This window comes from Scyliorhinus canicula, chromosome 3 (genome assembly GCF_902713615.1).
Source record: "Scyliorhinus canicula chromosome 3, sScyCan1.1, whole genome shotgun sequence".
In the NCBI taxonomy this organism is placed as follows: Eukaryota; Metazoa; Chordata; class Chondrichthyes; order Carcharhiniformes; family Scyliorhinidae; genus Scyliorhinus; species Scyliorhinus canicula.
Genome location: NC_052148.1, coordinates 237,743,963 through 237,765,003, shown reverse-complemented (window position 1 = coordinate 237,765,003; position 21,041 = coordinate 237,743,963). Strand labels below are relative to the sequence as shown.

The 21,041-nt window shown below is 47.4% G+C and overlaps 1 protein-coding gene across 2 annotated transcripts in view; it reads left to right on the top strand.

Annotated features, from left to right (window-relative positions):
* Positions 1 to 21,041, top strand: part of mfsd8 (major facilitator superfamily domain containing 8) — an 80,343-nt gene that overhangs the window by 54,508 nt on the left and 4,794 nt on the right. For both annotated transcript variants that reach the window (XM_038792415.1, XM_038792416.1), the window contains 3 exons: positions 1,476 to 1,610; positions 1,700 to 1,803; positions 17,509 to 17,774. In XM_038792415.1, coding sequence (XP_038648343.1) covers positions 1,476 to 1,610; positions 1,700 to 1,803; positions 17,509 to 17,774 — 505 coding nt within the window. The remainder of the gene's footprint in view (positions 1 to 1,475; positions 1,611 to 1,699; positions 1,804 to 17,508; positions 17,775 to 21,041) is intronic.

Here is a 21,041-nt window from a genome sequence, read left to right as displayed (position 1 = left end):
ATTATTGCCTGCTTCATCGTCTCCGGAAACAGTACCCATAAATTTAAAGCTGTGTATAGTGCACCACAAGTGAATTAAGTTGGTTTCTGATTGAGCCCCTGAGAGGTCAAGACACCCAAATTTGTTTGGAACGTGTAATTTGATCCTACTTTCTGAGGAATAATTCAATGGCCAGAATTTTCCCCAATATCCACAAAGGCCCATGTTGGGTGGGAAAAGTGGCGCTAAAATCGCCAACGACAATGACAGCTTTCTCCACCATAGAGCGCGGGACTTAAAAAAGAAACTGCAAGTCATGGGTCCCACGACTTTGCTGGCCTCCGATTTTCCTGCCACATCATCAACTCACTTAATGAGCCGGGCATTCCCCAGTGCTAAATGCTACGGAAATCATCTGATTCAGTTGTTAATATTTAATATAACAGTAACAGAATTCTCTGTGCTTATGGTTGCATTTCAGTGACAAAACATGGGAAACACATCCCATTCCAATTTATGGCTATCTTCAAATTTAAGATGAATAAAAATTATTCCAAGTTTTTTTTTTCTTTTTTTTTTTAAATTTAGATTACCCAATTATTTTTTCCAATTAAGGGGCAATTTAGCGTGGCCAATCCACCTACTCTGCACATTTTTGGGTTGTGGGGGCGAAACCCACGCAGACACGGGGAGAATGTGCAAACTCCACACGGACAGTGACCCAGAGCCGGGATCGAACCTGGGACCTCAGCGCCGTGAGGCGGTTGTGCTAACCACTAGGCCACCGTGCTGCCCGAAAGTTATTCCAAGTTGAAAATTGTTTGGCTCAATGTCTTGGTTCAGAGTTGTGTGCGACTTTGGCGGGAATCCCAAAAGGGCCTGTGTTCAATTTTCCCAATCTGTGTGTTGAGTCTGACATTTTCAATCACTGTGGTGTCTGAGCTCATTGACCCTGGGAGCAGAAAAAGGACAGTTAGAGTTTCTACTCCAAATCGCTATTTACTGACTATACTGGTCGGAGATAATACAGTTGCGCTCAGTTCCCCCATGATCAAATAATCTGCCAGCACTCACGACTGAGGACCATACACAAAGAATGGATAGTTGGGTGAGATATCAAAGGGCATCTGGTGTCCATGGAACCTATTGACGAAGGAGTCTATCCCTGAGGACAAAATGGGGAAGGATGTTAATTTCCTGCTACACCTGCTGAAATGATTGTCAGTATGATAAATACTAAAATTACGGACTGAGAAAAACAACTTAAAGTAGTAATAACAAACCTATAGAATCTGCACAATCAAAGCTGACTGTAGCCCCCTGCTGTGAATCAGAAGGCAAGGGAATCAAAGACCAATAAGCATCATTACATAAAATAAATATATTAGAAACATCATTATATTTAAAAAATTGTAAGTTACTTCGATTTTTATACATGGCTGAATATTTAATGCACTATTTTAAAAATGATGATTTTTTGTTGACTTCCTTTACAGGATAGCCACCCCGTTAACCATGGACATGTATGCTTGGACTGGGAAGCAGGCAGTCCTATACAATGGGATTCTCCTTGTGGGTGTTGGCATTGAATCTATTGTTGTTTTTATGATGATAAAAATTATTTCAAAAAGGTAACTGTGCAGTGAAACGTTTTGAGTATTTTCCTAAATTTGTGAATTTCGATTTATTACAGTATCCATTTGGTTTGTTTCCTTTCCAGATTTGAGGATCGTGTTTTGCTGCTTGGAGGATTTTCTGTCCTTTTTGTTAGCTTCTTTATTTTGCTGCCATGGGGACACCAGTACCCCCAAATCCAGTGGACAGGTACAGTTTTATTAATCCTCAAACACTGAAGGAACTAGTAGTGTTTTTCGAGTCATAAAGCTTTACAGCACAGAAAGAGGCCCTTCAGCCCATCTCGTCTGTGCTGGCTATCAAGAAGCTATCTATTCTGTTTTTGTTTTCATTAAACCTTTTATTAGTGCATGTAAAATGTGTGTTCATTGTTTTCTTTTTAACTTTTCTGATTGTTTTAATTTTTTTGTGAATTGTAATGTTTTTCTTGGCTGTGTGCCCAATAAGACATTTTGTTAATTGCTGGAAATTTTCAGAAGTGTAAACAGCAAGTTATTCCGTGTTATTGTTTTTATTCCATTAGTGAAGGGCACTGTTGTTAATTATCTTCGAAGTAAGTTTAGCTAAGAATGAGGTCCTGCTACCTTTGAAAATGGCAAAGCATTAATGGGTTTATGCAACTTGGCACAGGATTTAAATTCACAGAAGTACAATGGGGAACTGAGAATAACTTGCTGACCCTATGTTAAAGGAGATCGCCTTGCCAGCAGCAGTTGTGGTAGTCATTTAATTTGTATGAAAGGGGAAGGACTCATGATTTTCACTTGGATTCTTCACTACTCAATGGTTGCATGGTTGTCAGTTACTGGTAAGATGTGTTAATTACTGTTTGGGTACACTGAGTTTAGAAGGACATTGTTTCTATAAATGCTGAAACTGCCATTAATTATCAATTTGTACAAAGTTTGTGAGTACAGCTATGGTTCCAGCTGCTATCTTGAATTTTTGAATCAAATAAATATGTAGTCATTTGAATATCAAAATAACCATTAATTTTGATTTGCATTTTAAAATGCACTGGTAACAATGTAAGAGCGCTCAGAAATCCGGCCTCCTTTTCGTGATAGGGGTTGGACGTCTACTTCAAGGGCAGCACGCTGGCAGAGTGGGTAGCACTGCTCCCTCACAGCACCAGAGACCCAGGCACAATTCTGGCCTTGGGTCACTGTCTGTGTGGAGTTTGTACTTTCTCCCCGTGGCTGCGTGGATTTCCTCCAACAATCCAAAGGTGTGCAGGTTGGGTGGATTGGCTATGATAAATTGCCCCTTAGTTTCCAAGGACGTGCAAGTTAGGTTACGGGGTTGTAGGGACAGGGTGGGATGGACATGGGTGGAGTGCTCATTCAAAGGGCCGGTGCAGACTCCATGGGCCGAATGACCTCTTCCTGCACTGTAGGGATTCTATGATGATTATGGCCTTAGCTCCACTTTCCTGTCTGCACACCCATAACCCTTGACTGCCTTTTCAACCAAAGATCTATCTAACCCAGCCTTGAATGACCCAGCCTCCACTACTCTCTGGGAAAGTGAATTCCACATATTAACAATCTTCTGGGAGAAAAATATTATCCTAACCTCAGTCTAAAATGGGAGGCCCCTCATTTTTAAACTGCATCCCCCGAGTTCTAGACCAGTATTTTTCAAACTTTTTTTCCCCGGACCCAGTCGACCTTTGGGACCCACGCTGGCTGACCTTCGCGACCTATGCCACGTCCGCTTACATTTAATGTGAAAGGAGAGCCTGCTTGGTCCTCACAATATCACTCCAATCAGATTCACATAGGAGAGGGCTATGCGCATATCAGGCACAGAGTTCAGCCAGTTACTTTGTGCAGTCTTCATCTTTGTGAGAACGGAAAGTCCAACCTCGCACATGTAGGTTGTCATGAAGGGCAATAGCAACAAAATGCTTGTTTTACTCAGCAGTGGATACTCCTGGAAGATGCTACACCAGAATGCTGACAGCTTCATGGGCTTTCGGCCTGTTTTTAACATACTATCACAGGTTAGGTACAGCAGCTTAGTCTTTTAATTTGGGGTCAGCTGTAAGTTAATAACAAACGCTGGGATCTGAATCTCAAAAGGGATTTTTCACCCATCACTTCTCTTTCAAAATCTGAAACTTCTCTTATTTGCCAATACCTCCCTGCATATAACACATGAGCTTTGCATCCTTATTTGCATTAGCACAATTGATAAAATCATACCTCAAGAAATCATCTTCATACTGCTTTGTTCCCGAGTTAAGCTTCTTCTTTGTAGGCTGTTCACCAGGGGTCCCGGAGCTCTGTAAATAGCTAACATTAGCACTGCTCTGGACTCTCCTGGGCAGCTCTCTCCAGTGAATTCTGTTGTGAAATCCTGCCAGTAGGTACACTGCCTGTTTATGTCTCTGGATAGCCCTTACTAGTAAGAAAACTATTAATCTGCAGTCGTTTGCTTGCCAGCAGCTACAAAATGGAAGACACTCTCCTCTGTGATTTGGCACCAAAAGTATGTACATACAGGGTGCGTGACGTCACGTGTATGTGCAAGGCGTGTGACCTGCTCACTGCTGCCACTTCTGGCCGGAGGACTGCACACAGCCTCATTTCCTTCTTATTTAAAAGGCGACAGCGGCAGTCATTATCAATAAAAATGCCGGTAGTCGCTGTTGGGTGCTTCTTCCGCAGTCGGGACCACCTTGGGAATGGCGCAACCAATTGCTTCGCAACCCAGCCAGCGCTTACTCCATCACCCACATGGGCTGTGACCCGCACCTTGAAAAGCTCTGTTCTAGATGCCCCACATAGGGAAACAACCTCTCAGCATCCACCCGGTCTAGTTCCCTCAGGATCTCATATGTTTCAATCTTTCACTAGGGATTTTTGCTAGGGATTGTACATTTAATTACATAAGATAAGAATAATTAAAGATTCCCTACTGGCGAGAAGGGAATTTTGCAGACTGAGAGATGCTTTGTAAACTTTCAGCTCCAGATCAGAGGAAACCAGCACTAATGCTAATAACTGGCGGACTGACGGCGGGCGGGAGGCAGCCGCCCAACGGAGGGCTCCCGTTCGGGAACGGCATTTTCGGGGCTTTAAGCTCGGTCCCAGGGTCCACGGAGGCGTCAAAGGCACGGAGAAGGCGCAGAGGAGGCACAGCAGAAGAAGATGTCAAGGATCTGTAAGAAAATATCCGTTAAAAAAGCAGCTGAGTGCCCATCGGGGAGTGGAGAGGTCACCACAGGGTCACCAGGGTAAAAGGAGGCTGGAGTACCAGGGGAGGCCGCATTGCTTAAGGCTGAAGAAATAACCATGGTGATGGCTGCAGAATTCGAAAGACAGTTTACAAAGCACTTGGAGGCGATGAGGAAGGAGATGAGGGAGGTTTTGAGTGTGCTGGTGGAGGAGGCGATTTCCCCGGTGATGACGGCGGTGGCGGGTGCAGTGGCGGAGGTTCGGGCGCAAGGGGAGGCGCTGAAGGAAGTGGAGGAGACGGTGTTGCAGCACGGTGATCAACTTACCTCGACGGGGAAGGAGATGCGGAAGGTGATGGAGGTGAACAAGGATCTGCGAGGGAAAATTGGAAGACCTGGAAAACAGATCCAGGCGACAGAATTTGAGGATTGTGGGGCTGCCCGAAGGAGTTGAAGGGCCGAGGCCGACTGAGTATTTTGCCGCTATGCTGGCGAAACTATTGGGGGAGGGGGAGGATTCCCCCACCCTCCGATACGAACTGGATCGGGCTCATCGGTCGTGGAGGCCTGTACCAAAGGCGGGTGAGCCGCCAAGAGTAGTGACTTTGTGCTTCCGTAGGTACAATGTGACGGAGAAGGTCCTGTGCTGGGCCAAGCAGAAGCGGGTGGTGCAATGGGCTGGCGCTGGTATACGTGTATACCAGGACTTTACGGTGGAGTTGGCGAGGAGGCGGGCTGCTTTCAACCGGGTGAAGAGGGCACTGTACATTAGCAAGGTGCAGTGCGGCATTGTATATCCAGCGAAGCTGAGGGTGACTTATAAGCTCAAGGACTTTTATTTTGGAACGGCGGAAGCAGCAGAGGAGTTTGCGAAGGCAGAAGGGCTGTGGCAGAACTGAGAAATTGAGAAATGGCCATGTGTCAATGTAACCTCAGGACTGTATTTTCTTATTTTTTGCTTCTTCCTTTTAGTTTCACTACGTGCGGGTGTATGGGCTAAAGGAGCCAATGTTGTATATATTTGGACAAGAGAAGTGTTGGGACTTGCACTAGAAGTGAGGGCTCTTTGGGGTGTAGGTGGATATGCGGGGTGTGTGTGCTAAAAGGGGACTTCTGGGTTTTCCTAGGGCCGGGGGCCTCATCGCTGGCCGGTTTAAACTGGCCAGTGAACGGGAGTGACGTTGGGGGGGGGGGGGGGGGGGGGGGGGGGGGGGGGGGGGGGCTGCGGCCATTGGAGTCTGGCAGAACAGGGTCCGAGTGGTCTAGCCGGGGTGGAAAGTTTGGGGGAATGACCGAGGTTGGGGGGAGGCGTTTTACAAGAGGCAGTGGGCGGGAGAAGTTGGAGGGGAGAGAGGGGGCCGGGGGGGGGGGGGGTTTTACAACTCTTGGGTATCACGTACGGTACTCTTACAGAGGTTGGACAGCGTTGAGTGTGTGGGGGGGAGTGGACTCTAGGGTGACCATGGGCGGTCCCGGACTCCCTTCTCCTTTTCTCCTTTGTTTTTTGTTTCCACCGTGGGAGGGTTTGTTTTATTGGATGCATATATTGACAGGTGGGCCGTTGTTTGGGGTGGTGGGAGGATGGGATCGTTGTCATTGTTAAGGGGATTGATTTTGTATTTGTTACCTTTTACTGTTTGTGGGTGGGGTGTGAATTTTGGAGGAAAATGTGAAAATGGAGAATAAAAACATTTATAAAAAAAACTAATGCTAATAACTGAAAGACGTGGTAGGCAAACAGTATTACAAATATTAATGCTGTGATTCCTGTATCATCCAGTGTCACTAAGATGTGGAACATTTTTACCTTCTGTCAGGCATGTAATAATATCTATTCATTTGTTAAATTTTTTAACATTACTGAAGCATAATCGTATGTGGCTGCTGTAAAACTGTGATAAGTATGAAACGTTTGTTCCAGTCCTTCGATTCTTCATGACTAATACCATGGGAGATGTACCAGATAAATAAAATAACTGATATGAGAGATTATAATTCAGAATCTTGAAATATTACTTTGGATTTGTTTATAAGCACCTGAGTTTAAAAGGCTTGCGGTGATAGTTCTGGCCTCCCTTTGTGTTTTGTTCATCAGTGATTTTTGCATTTGAAATATTGATTACGTGGGCAGTGATATTAGTCAGTCTCGATAAAGGATGTAAGATACTGGCAGTGTGTTATGAAGCAGTGATTCATTGAGCAGGTCTGATGAGTCCAATTCTGTGTTGAAGTTGATAAAGTTTAGAAATGCTAACAAAGTAAAGGCAGTCTGATTCTTTAGAACTGGTATTGTGAGATGATAGCGCACTTGGTGTTTTTCACATGGTGTGCAGTGTCAGCTCCAATGTAGTCTCTCTCTCACCCCACCCATCCACCCTATCACCACCCACAGGTCACACAGCAGATTGATGGATTATACTGCTGACTGTTCATTAAATTATTTTAAATAAAAATACATAAATACTATACTTTCAGTGAACGCATTACGATTAGAATTAATTATGTTATACTGCTGCTAACAATCTGCAACAATAACCTAAGCAGTCAGTCAAATCCCAAATCATTCCCTAATGTTTACGGAGACAAAATTTGAAGCTGCTATGTCAGTGCCACCATTCTCCAGATGTGGACTGCAGCATAACTTAATTTTCTAGGATAAGCATTATTGTGGAATACAATAAATTCATTAAAAAAATACATTTTATTCAGGCATTGGCACAAACAAACAACAAACAGAATAAATGAATGCAGAAGTGAAATTATACGACGTAATAAATAACCAACACCAACTACCCCCCCCCCCCCCGACTTATTCCCCTCCTCCCGTTGTGCCATCCCCATTTTAACCCCCTTACCCTCCCTCCCCCCTCTGCTGACACCTCAATCCTCCAGAAAGAACTCCGAGTGAACCCATCGACCGACCCCTCAAGACGAACTTGACCTTTTCCAACCTCAGGAATTCCGGCAAGTCACTCACCCACACCCCCTGCTTTTGGCGACGCCAAGTCCCTCCACCCAAGCAAAATCCAGCTCTGGGCTATCAGGATGACAAAGGCCTCTCTCGTCGCCTGGACTCCTGGGTCACCCGACACCCCAAATATCGCTACCTCTGGAATCGGGGCCATCTTCACCCCCAACAACTCGGACATTACGTCCGCAAACCCCTGCAAGAACCTCTTCAGCTTTGGACATGCCAAAACATGTGGACATGATTTGCGGGTCTCCCCGTGCATTGCCCACATCTATCCTCTACTCCCTCACTGAACCTACTCATCCTTGCCACCCTGTGAACAAGTTTAAACTGAATAAGGCTGAGCCTCGCACACAACGAGGATGCATTCACCCTCCACAGAACCAGTTCCTCCTCCTACTTTCACTTAATGTCTTAATGTCCCCCATCAAGGACCTCTCCCAATCATCAGCTTCTTGCAGACCTCGGACCACCTTCCCCTCCCCTACCCCCATCTCAATATTTAGCAGCCCCAAGGGCGGTAACCTGAGAAAAGGCAGGACCTCTCTTCACAAAATCCTAAACCCATTCGATCCCAGCTCTGGGTCACTGTCCATGTGAAGTTTGCACATTCTCCCCGTGTTTGCGAGGATTTTGCCCCCACAATCCAAAGATGTGTAGGGTAGGTAGATTGGCCATGCTAAATTGCCCCTTAATTGAAAGAAATGAATAGGGCATTCTAAATTTATGAAAAAAAGAATGACTTTGGGACAAAGACCGGAAGGTTCTGAAATGAAAACAGGAACTTTGGCAGCACCATAATCTTCACGGTCTGCCCCCGTCCCGCAGACATTGGCAGCATATCCCACCTCTTCAGCCGAGTAAAATTTAACTGATGTAGCTGCACTCAACCCCGTACTACCTGAATATCCAGGTATCTGAAACTCGCCCCATGTCCTTGAACGGCAGCTCCTCCAAACTCCTCTCCTGCCCTCTGGTCTCAATCGGGAACACCTCGCTTTTTCCCATTTTCATCTTGTACCCGGAAGACCGGCCAAAGTCCTCCCAAGATTGCAATAATGCTGTCAATTCCTCCCAATGGGTCTGAAATATATAACAGGTGGCCTGCGTACAGTGAAACCTTGTGCTAAATGCTCCCCTGCACAATCCCTCTCCAGTCCTTTGACACTCTAAGCGCCATTGCTAACGGCTCTATAGCGAATACAAAAAAGCAACGGGGAGAGCGTGCACCCCTGCCTTGACCCACGGTGCAGCCCAAAATATCCTGAGTTCACGCGGTTCGTCCGCACACTTGTGACAGCCACCCTATATAGCAACCGGACCCAGTCCACAAACCCCTGCCCGAGCCACCCCAACACCTCCCACAGGTACGCCCACACTACTCGGTCAAAAGCCTTTCCTGCATCCATCGCCACTGCCACTTCTTGCCCTCCGTGGGCATCATAATCACGTTAAGCAACCTCCTCACATTTGCCGAAAACTCTCCCTTTCACAAACACCGTTTGGTCCTCATCTATCACCCCCGGGACTTAGTCCCCGATTCGCGAAGCCAACACCTTTGCCAACAACTTTAATAAAAATTTAGTGTACCCAATTCATTTTTCCAATTAAGGGCCAATTTAGCATGGCCAATCCACCTACCCTGCATATCTTTGGGTTGTGGGGGGGTGAAACCCACGCAGACACGGGGAGAATGTGCAAACTCCACACGGGCAGTGAACCAGAGCCGGGATCGAACCTGGGACCTCAGTACAGTGAGGCAGCTGTGCTAACCACTGCGCCACTTTGTCAATAACTTAGCTTCCATTCAAGAATTATATCAGCCGTTACAATCTGCTTCGGATCCTTATATTTTTTCAGTATCAGGGAGATAAATGCCTGTGTAGGAGGAAGTTCCCCCTCTCCCTAGCCTCTTTGGATGCCCTCACCAGCAAGGGCCCCAGGTTCCCCCCAAACTTTTCATAAAACTGCACCAGGAAACCATGTGGGCCTGGGGCCTTGCTTACCTTCATCACCCCCATACTCTCCATCACCTCCCTCAACCCAATAGGGGCCCCCAATCCCTGCACCAACTCCTCGTCTACCCTGGGAAACTCCAGCCTGTCCAGGAACCGCTGCATTCCCTCCTCCCTGGGCGGTGGCTCCGACTCCTACAACCTCCTGTAAAATTCATCAAACATCCCATTCACCCCTACCGGGTCCAGCAAAACCCTGCCCGTCCCACCCTTCCCTCGACCAACTCCCTCGCTGCCTCCTGCTTCCTAAGCTGTGGGCCAACATCCTGTTCGCCTTCTCCCCAAACTTGTATTTTGCCCTCTGGCTCTCCGCAACTGCCCTACCACTTTCCCGTGGACACCAATCCGAACTCCATCTGGAGCCTCTGCCTTTCCCTCAACAATCCTGCCTCTGGGGCTTCCAAATGCCTCCTGTCCACCCTCAGAATCTCTTCCACCAGCCTTGCCACCTCTGCCCACTCCACCTCTCCCTACGTACCCGAATCGAGAGAATCTCCCCCTGAACCACCGCCTTGAGCGCTTCCAACAGTGTGGTGGCCGTGACTTCCCCCACGTCATAGAATCATAGAACCTACAGTGCAGTAGGAGGCCATTCAGCCCATTGAGTCTGCACCGGCCCCTGAAAGGGCATCCTACTTAAGCCTACACCTCCACCGTATTCCCGTAACCCAGTGCCTCCACCTAACCTTTTTTGGACACTAAGGGTAATTTATCATGGCCAATCCACCTAACCTGCACATCTTTGGATGGTGGGAGGAAACCAAAGCACCCGGAGGAAACCCACGCTGACACGGGGAGAACGTGCAGACTCCGCACAGACAGTGCTGCAAGCCGGGGAATTGAACCTGGGACCCTGGCGCTGCGAAGCAACAGTGCTAACCACTGTGCTGCTCCACATACCCCGAATGGCGGCCCTCACCCGCTTGAACACCTCCATCTGCCAACAGCCCCATATGCAGCCTCCATGGTAGATGCTGGGTCCCTCGATCTTCCAAAGCTTCAGGGGTCCACTTCCCCATACGCTCCACAAACTCCCTCAGCTCCTTTGTTATCGCTGACACCTTCGCTGATCTTGGGCTTGACCAATTCGAGCTTGGTTCAATGACCGTGTTAAAATCCTCTACCCCATAATCAACCGGTGCAAGTCCAGGTCAGGAATCTTCCCCAGCACCCGCCTCATAAACTCCACATGATCACAATTTGGAGCGTAGACATTTACTAGGACCGCCGGCATCCCCTCCAGCTTCCCACTAACCATCATGGACCTCATCCCGAATCTGCCACAATGTTCCACACCTTGAACACCACCCGCTTATTCACCAGCACCGCCAACTCCTTTGTCTTCATGTACAATGGAACACCTGCCCTACCCATCCTGTCCTCAGCCCCGTCGGGTCCCCAATCTTTAAATGCGTCTCTTGTAGAAAAGCCACGTCCGCCTTCAGACTCGGGTAAGTGACCACGTGACTGGCCCATTCAGCCCCCTCACGTGCCACGTGACCAGCCTGGTCAGGGTGCTCCCCATGCCCCTCCCCATCAATCATATCCCATTTAGGACCAGCGACTCTCCAGGCCCATCATCGGATGTCCACCGTCATCGCTCCCAACTGCGCCACTACAGCTGCACCCTTGTCAGCCCTTTGCCCTCTGCCATTGTAACCTGTGGCACACCTCGATGACTCTCCGGTTCCAACAAATCCCTTCTTCGCGACCCACTCCTCGTTCATGGATCCATCCACCAGAGGAGTTACACTGTCTGGCAGTCCTACACCTCTTTCCATCCAATATTCCATCCCCCAGACGCGTAAAGGACCAAAAAATTCCACCTTGAGCCGGAGCTACCAAATGTGCGACCGCTCACTCCATGCCACCACCAGAAGTCTCGAATACAATAAATTCATTCACTTCATTATCTGTCACTGTTGATATCCTTGAAGGACTTCGAAATTGGTAGATCTGACTGAATTAGTGATTTCAGACTACTGTGATTAAAGTTGAAAGATCAAAAAAACCTTTGGACTTGCAAGGTTATAGAACATAGAACATAGAACGATACAGCGCAGTACAGGCCCTTCGGCCCTCGATGTTGCACCGACATGGAAAAAAAAAACTAAAGGCCATCTAACCTACACTATCCCCTTATCATCCATATGCTTATCCAATAAATTTTTAAATGCCCTCAATGTTGGCGAGTTCACTACTGTTGCAGGTAGGGCATTCCACGGCCTCACCACTCTTTGCGTAAAAAACCCACCTCTGACCTCTGTCCTATATCTATTACCCCTCAATTTAAGGCTATGTCCCCTCGTGCTAGCCACCTCCATCCGCGGGAGAAGGCTCTCGCTGTCCACCCTATCTAACCCTCTGATCATTTTGTATGCCTCTATTAAGTCACCTCTTAACCTTCTTCTCTCTAACGAAAACAACCTCAAGTCCATCAGCCTTTCCTCATAAGATTTTCCCTCCATACCAGGCAACATCCTGGTAAATCTCCTCTGCACCCGTTCCAAAGCTTCCACGTCCTTCCTATAATGAGGCGACCAGAACTGTACGCAATACTCCAAATGCGGCCGTACCAGAGTTTGGTACAGCTGCATCATGACCTCATGGCTCCGGAACTCAATCCCTCTACCAATAAAGGCCAACACACCATAGGCCTTCTTCACAACCCTATCAACCTGGGTGGCAACTTTCAGGGATCTATGTACATGGACACCGAGATCCCTCTGCTCATCCACACTACCAAGAATTTTACCATTAGCCAAATATTCCGCATTCCTGTTATTCTTTCCAAAGTGAATCACCTCACACTTCTCCACATTAAACTCCATTTGCCACCTCTCAGCCCAGCTCTGCAGCTTATCTATGTCCCTCTGTAACCTGCAACATCCTTCCGCACTGTCTACAACTCCACCGACTTTTGTGTCGTCTGCAAATTTACTCACCCATCCTTCTGCGCCCTCCTCTAGGTCATTTATAAAATGACAAACAGCAACGGCCCCAGAACAGATCCTTGTGGTACGCCACTCGTAACTGAACTCCATTCTGAACATTTCCCATCAACTACCACTCTCTGTCTTCTTTCAACTAGCCAATTTCTGATCCACATCTCTAAATCACCCTCAATCCCCAGCCTCCGTATTTTCTGCAATAGCCGACCGTGGGGAACCTTATCAAACGCTTTACTGAAATCCATATACACCACATCAACTGCTCTACCCTCGTCTACCTGTTCAGTCACCTTCTCAAAGAACTCGATAAGGTTTGTGAGGCATGACCTACCCTTCACAAAACCATGCTGACTATCCCTAATCATATTATTCCTATCTAGATGATTATAAATCGTATCTTTTATAATCCTCTCCAAGACTTTACCCACCACAGACGTTAGGCTCACCGGCCTATAGTTACCGGGGTTATCTCTACTCCCCTTCTTGAACAAAGGGACCACATTTGCTATCCTCCAGTCCTCTGGCACTATTCCTGTAGCCAATGATGACCTAAAAATCAAAGCCAAAGGCTCAGCAATCTCTTCCCTGGCTTCCCAGAGAATCCTAGGATAAATCCCATCCGGCCCCGGGGACTTATCTATTTTCACCTTGTCCAGAATTGCCAACACTTCTTCCCTACGCACCTCAATGCCATCTATTCTAATAGCCTGGGTCTCAGCATTCTCCTCCACAATATTATCTTTCTCTTGAGTGAATACTGACGAAAAGTATTCATTTAGTATCTCGCTTATCTCCTCAGCCTCCACACACAACTTCCCACCACTGTCCTTGACTGGCCCTACTCTTACCCTAGTCATTCTTTTATTCCTGACATACCTATAGAAAGCTTTTGGGTTTTCCTTGATCCTACCTGCCAAAGACTTCTCATGTCCCCTCCTTGCTCGTCTCAGCTCTCTCTTTAGATCCTTCCTCGCTTCCTTGTAACTATCAAGCGCCCCAACTGAAACTTCACGCCTCATCTTCACATAGGCCTCCTTCTTCCTCTTAACAAGAGATTCCACTTCTTTGGTAAACCACGGTTCCCTCGCTCGACCCCTTCCTCCCTGCCTGACTGGTACGTACTTATCAAGAACATGCAATAGCTGTTCCTTGAACAAGCTCCACATATCCAGTGTGCCCAACCCTTGCAGCCTACTTCTCCAACCAACACATCCTAAGTCATGTCTAATGGCATCATAATTGCCCTTCCCCCAGCTATAACTCTTGCTCTGCGGGGTATACTTATCCCTTTCCATCACTAACGTAAAGGTCACCGAATTGTGGTCACTGTCTCCAAAGTGTTCACCTACCTCCAGATCTAACACCTGGCCTGGTTCATTACCCAAAACCAAATCCAAAGTGGCCTCACCTCTTGTTGGCCTGTCAACATATTGTGTCAGAAAACCCTCCTGCACACATTGTACAAAGAACGACCCATCCAATGTACTCGAACTATATCTTTTCCAGTCAATATTAGGAAAGTTAAAGTCTCCCATAACAACTACCCTGTTACTTTCGCTCTTTTCCAGAATCATCTTCGCCATCCTTTCCTCTACATCTCTAGAACTATTAGGTGGCCTATAGAAAACTCCCAACAGGGTGACCTCTCCTTTCCTGTTTCTAACCTCAGCCCATACTACCTCGGAAGAAGAGTCCCCATCTTGCATCCTTTCTACCACCGTAATACTGTCCTTGACTAGCAGCGCCACACCTCCCCCTCTTTTGCCCCCTTCTCTGACCTTACTAAAGCACCTAAACCCCGGAACCTGCAACAACCATTCCTGTCCCTGCTCTATCCATGTCTCTGAAATGGCCACAACATCGAAGTCCCAGGTACCTACCCATGCTGCCAGTTCCCCTACCTTATTTCGTATACTCCTGGCATTGAAATAGACACACTTCAAACCACAGACCTGAACACTGCCGCCGCCCTCCTGCGAAGTCAAAACTGTGCTCCTGACCTCTCTACTCTCAATCTCTCGCACCCCAAAACTACAATCCAGGTTCCCATGGCCCCTGCTGAATTAGTTTAAACCCCCCCAAAGAGTACTAACAAATCTCCCCCCCAGGATATTGGTGCCCCTCAGGTTCAGATGTAGACCATCCTGTCTATAGAGGTCCCACCTTCCCCAGAAAGAGCCCCAGTTATCCAGAAATCTGAATCCCTCCCGCCTGCACCATCCCTGTAGCCACGTGTTTAATTGCTCTCTCTCCCTATTCCTCATCTCACTATCACGTGGCACGGGCAACAACCCAGAGATAACAACTCTGTTTGTTCTCGCTCTGAGCTTCCATCCTAGCTCCCTAAAGGCCTGCCTGACATCCTTCTCCCCTTTCCTACCTATGTCGTTAGTGCCAATGTGGACTACGACTTGGGGCTGCTCCCCCTCCCCCTTAAGGACCCGGAAAACACGATCCGAGACATCACGTACCCTTGCACCTGGGAGGCAACATACCAAACGTGAGTCTCTCTCGCTCCCACAAAATCTCCTATCTGTGCCCCTGACTATTGAGTCCCCAATTACTAATGTTCTACTCCTTTCCCCCCTTCCCTTCTGAGCAACAGGGACAGACTCCGTGCCAGAGGCCCGTACCCCATGGCTTACCCCTGGTAAGTCGTCCCCCCCACAAGTATCCAAAACGGTATACTTGTTACTCAGGGGAACGACCGCAGGGGGTCCCTGCACTGACTGCTTCTTCCCAGTCCCTCTTACTGTTACCCATCTATCTCCAGTCTTTGGTGTAACTACTTCCCTGAAGCTCCTATCTATGACCCCCTCTGCCTCCCGAATGATCCGAAGTTCATCCAGCTCAAGCTCCAGGTCCCTAACACGGTTTTTGAGAAGCTGGAGTTGGGTGCACTTCCCACAGATGAAATCAGCAGGGACACTGACGGCGTCCCTCACCTCAAACATTCTGCAGGAGGAGCATTGTACTGCCTTCCCTGACATCCCCTCTAGATTAAAAAAAAACAAGAAAAAGAAAAAGAAAGGAAGAGCTTACCTGATATTACCTCAAACCCTGATCCCGCTGAAAGGTAAGCAAATTTAAAGGCACTCACTCACCTTCACGACAGGCCCCTGCTCCCGCTTCCCAACCACCGTGGGGTGGGGGGGTTGGTTAGAGGAGGAGGTAGGGTGGGAAACACTCACAAAGTGTTTCGGGTTTAACTGTCACTTGCCAACAGCCCCTCCACAAACCACCTTCAACTTAGGCTGACCGCACTGCACGTATGCAAATTTCCCCAGAACAGCTGACCAGTAGCTCTGCTCTGCTGCCCTCTGCTGGTTGCTTGCCTTTACTCAAACTCCTTGGGTCTTCTTCGCAGGTTCACCTTCAACTTAGGCTGACCGCACTGCACGTATGCAAATTTCCCCAGAACAGCTGACCAGTAGCTCTGCTCTGCTGCCCTCTGCTGGTTCATGTCATGCTTCAGACTACTTAATAATATGGGTGCATCTCACGGCGCCGACGACCTGGGTTCGATCCCGGATCACTGTCCATGTGGAGTTTTCACATTCTCCCCGTATCTGTGTGGGTTTTACCCCCCACAACCCAAAGATGTGCAGAGTAGGTAGATTGGCCACACTGAATTTCCCCTTAATTGGGAAAAAAAAATAATTGGGTACCTTAAATTTATTTGAAAAATTAAATAATTATTGTGCAAAATATTAGGCTGTGAAATAAATAATGGCACTGCTGTCTTCTCACCATAGCTAGACAACAGGGTGGTCTCTACTCAGTAGATCCATGATGCAGGATGCACCGCTGGTCAGCTGCCAGCAGGAGTCACCACTGTTCCATTCCAACCTGGAAGCTGTTTGACGTATGAAAAATCCAGACAGAATGGCCTCAACTGGCACTTTAATTGACCAAATTGACTGTCATTAGTGAATGGGTGGGTTTTTAAAAAATATAAATTTAGTGTACCCGATTATTTTTTTTCCAATTTAGCGTGGCCAATCCACCTAATCAGCACATCTTTGGGTTGTGGGAGTGAGACACATGCAGACACGGGGAGAATGTGCAAACTCCACGCAGACAGTGACCCGGGATCGATCCCGGGTCCTCAGTACCATGAGGCAGCAGTGCTAACCACTGCGCCACCGTGCCGCCCCCAGTTTATGGGTGGTTAATGATCACTCCCTAAAAGCCACCTCCTTGAAAATAGGGTGTAGGCGGAAACAGAGCAGTATACCGGTCGGTGGTGGGAAATTGCCAACCTACCCACTTACATCTGGAGATCAATTGGGGCGTTATTACACTTACACTTTTATTATTTTGCTAGTTAAGCACATGCAGAATGATTATAAAATGTAATCCTACTTCAGGCGAAATCTAAAGGATGGGAGATTTTGGACCAGGAGGAAGAGATGGAATTCAGTCACCATTTTAAAATCCATACATTTGATCCTTATTTTCTATTTAATATAACACAAAATTACCTGGAAATTTGATATGAGAAGCAGAAGTGCAGAGGTTATTTGCAAGGCAGGCTGACTAACTAGGAGATTTAAAAAAAACTTGTGTGCTGCAACACCATTATTGGCAGCGGTGTGTCATTATGAGTTCACACATGCAGTTTTATAAAGGTAAACCTAGTAACTCAGCAGGCACAAGGTACTTTAATGTGCTGTTACTTTTATTTGTGTTCACATTTACTTTAAAAAGCTAATGACAGAGTCAACTGCATGTATTGAAAATAAATAATTGAATTATTTTTTCTATCATTGACAGAGATTAAGAATGTTTCCAACTACTCTTCTGTTGAAATAAAGTACAATGAATCATCCTCAGTTACTTGGAATTTCTTTATGCAACCTCCACTCGTTCTCACTGCTGAGAGAATAGGTTGCCCTCCGGAGCAAGTGTGGTGTCAGTATATTCCCATCATCTATTTAACTCAGTACATCTCTTCTTCTATACTGATTGGAATTGGGTACCCTGTTTGTAATGTTATATCGTATACATTGTATTCAAAAATTCTCGGACCAAAGCCCCAGGTAAGAGATGTTGTTTAATTATTGTAAAATGCCAACAGATATGTATAAATAAGATCAGATGTATGAAGACATCCAATGACATACTGTTGCAGCAAGCGTTTGGCAGTATTTGTATTAGCACTTTTTTGAGGGTAATTGTAGCTTTGATCTCTCAATTTCTCCCTCTTATTTTCTTCCCCGTTAATTGGACCATAATTAGGAAAAATACTTTGGTCTGATAAAAACTGGCAATTTTCAGATTCCACAATGCCCTCAGTTTTACACTTCACTGGCACATCTTAAAGGGGTGGTATTCGGTCTTCCTTCAGCCAAATAACATTGAATTAGTTTCCAGCTGGTTCCTGTAACTACTGGTTTTACAAATGGAAAGTGGCAACTCCACTCATCAGCATTTTAAAAAACTAGAATTTAAATGAAAATCTGGGTGAGCAAAATAAATGTTTGTGCTATCTGATTTTAAGAACTCAGCATATACTCCGCATACCAATATTTCATAAACTAAAACAGCACAGCGAGCAGAGTGGAACTGAGGGCCTTACTGACTGTCAGATCAACTATTACAAGAACCAGGTGGAAATATCCTTCATTTGTTAGCCGGCAGAGGGAGATAGACCACTCGTACTCAAAATAGATGCCAACGTGGGATGAAAGAAATTGCGTTTGAACCAAATCTGGAAGAAAACATCCCATACAATTCAATGTTTTTATGTTTACAGGTTTCATCACTGCACATATTGTTGAGCCAGAGAAATTAATATTTACAGGCCAACACAAAAACGAGAAGAAACACAAAGCAGAAAGAGAGAAAGAAAAAACGACATATAGTTAAACATTCCCTCCCATGGCTGCTGTGGAACCTATTTGGCCGTTCTGCCTTCGTTGGGCTCCAAATATTGGTCCTTGCGTGTATTGTCCAGAGGTGTGCTGATGCTGTCTCTGTTAATCCCGCTTGTCCTTGCGCCCCCCCCCCCCCCCCCCTCCAAAGACCATTTATAGCTTTTTCCTCTCCGCCAGAAGCTCTACAGTCAGGGCCGCATGGTACTGCCACACCACCTCAAGTATGGAGTCGACCAGTTGCTGCCTTGCCACCCTCTCCTTCCTGTCTGAGCACACTGTATGGGATAATCTGTCCTCTGATCACAGCCCTCAGCACCTCCCAAAACAAGGAGGGTGACATCGCCCCATTCTGGTTATAGGTGATGTACCCATCCATGGCCTGTGACATCGTTTCGCAAAAAGCCTTACCAGTAAGTAGGGCCGTGTCCAACCTCCATGGGGCCCAGCCCGTCTCCAAGCTCACATCCATTGTCGTGTGGTCGGAGATTACGATTGTGGAATATTTCACTCCTACTACCCCTGGAAGCACTGATCTCCCCACTACGAAGAAGTCAATCTTGGTGCAGACCCTGTGTACCTGGGAGAAGGGAGAACTCCTCCTCCCCTGGGTGTGTGAACCTCCATGGCTCCACTGCCCCCATCTGTTCCATGAACGTGCCTAGTTCCTTTGCCATGTTTGATTTTTGTTCCGATTTGGGGTTTGATCTGTCTGTCCATGGGTCCTGTACAGTTAAAGACCAACCCCCCCCCCCCCCCCCCCCCCCCCCCCCACACACACACACACACACACGAGTTGGTGTGTCAATGTCAGGGATTTCTGCCATGGTCTTCTTTATGAATTCTGGGTCATCCCAGTTCGGAGTGTACATGTTAACAAGGACCACTGGTGCCCCCTCCAGGACACCACTGACCATGATGTTCCAAACCCCCTGGGTGCGTAACAGTCCTTGTCACTGTGAATTAGTATCTTCTTGTTGAGCAGTATGGCTACCCCCCTAGCTCTCATCCCATAACACAAATGGTGAGTTTGTCCCACCCAGCCCTTTCTTACTCAGTCGGTCCTTCTCCCTCAGGTGTGTCCCTTGGACGAAGACTATATGCCAGCTCTCATACTTTTCAGGTGGGCGAAGACTCTGGATCTTTTCACTGGGATGTTAAGTCCCCTGATGTTCCAGGTGACGTTTCTGATGGGGAGGGGTTCTGTTTGCCTCCCCCCTCCCACTCCTGGGTCAACCATACTTACCATGTGGGTGAGCCCCTGCACTCCTGGGTTTCCCTTTGTTTGGGGACCCTCCCAAGTGGCTGTTTGCGGTGTCTTTATATTCCTTGCGGCCATGTGTGATCTGTCATAGCCAGCCCAGAGCCACCCCCCCCATCCCTTTGTTCTCCCTCTGAGTCTATTTCCCTCCCCCTTGCCCAACTAGTGTCCCCACCCCATTTACCCCCCTTGATATCCCCCCTCTGTCGCCAGACACCCTCTCCCCAGTGGGAGATGCATCACAGACCCCCCTCATAATTCCTGGAGCTAGCTTACCCACTTGTGTGGTGGCCCTCGCCTTCACAAACTGCGTGTCTGTTCTCCCCTCCACCTCTTCATCCCCTCTTGTGGACTGCTGCTCTCGCCCCCACCTTTCTGAGCCTTAGTTCCAACATTCAGAACGAGGCAGTGCAGTCCCAAGCAAATAGTCTCTCAATGTCCCAATCCACCAAGGTGTCTGGTTCATCACTGGCTCTGCTGCTGTCTTGCCAGCCTGTGTTTATTCTAAATTTAGAGTACCCAATTATTTTTTTTCCAAACAAAGGGCAATTTAGCGTGGCCAATCCACCTACCCAGAATATATTTTGGGTTGTGGGGGCAAAATCTAGGCAGACACGAGGAAAATGTGAAAACTCCACACGGACAATGATCCAGGTCCTCGGCGCAGTGAAGCAGCAAGCAGTGCTAATCACCGCCACCATGCTGCCCCCTCAGCCCGTTTATGGATGAATTTGTCCACGTCTCCTGGTGGGGTGAAGTAATGATCTCTGCCCTGGAAGGTCACCCAGAGCTTGGCTGGGTACAGCATTCTGAACTTCACACCTTTCTTATAGAGGGCTGCCTTGGCTCTGTTGAATTCCACCTGCCGCTTGGCCAGGTCTGCCCTAATGTCCTGGTATATCCTAATTGAGTGTCCCTTCCACTTGCAGGACCGTCTCTGTCTGGCCCAGCTCAGGATTCTTTCCTGGTATTGGTGTAATTTTGCGATTATGGCCCTTGGTTGGTCCCTGAAGTAACCTGTGGACTCTGTCTATTTCTGGCGACTTGGGGAAGCTGTCTCTCCCCACCAGGTTACGCAGCATTTGGGCCAGCACATATTCTGTGGGGTTCCGACCCTCTGTTCCCTCCGGTGGGCCCACTATGCGTAGATTCTGACACTGTGATCGGTTCTC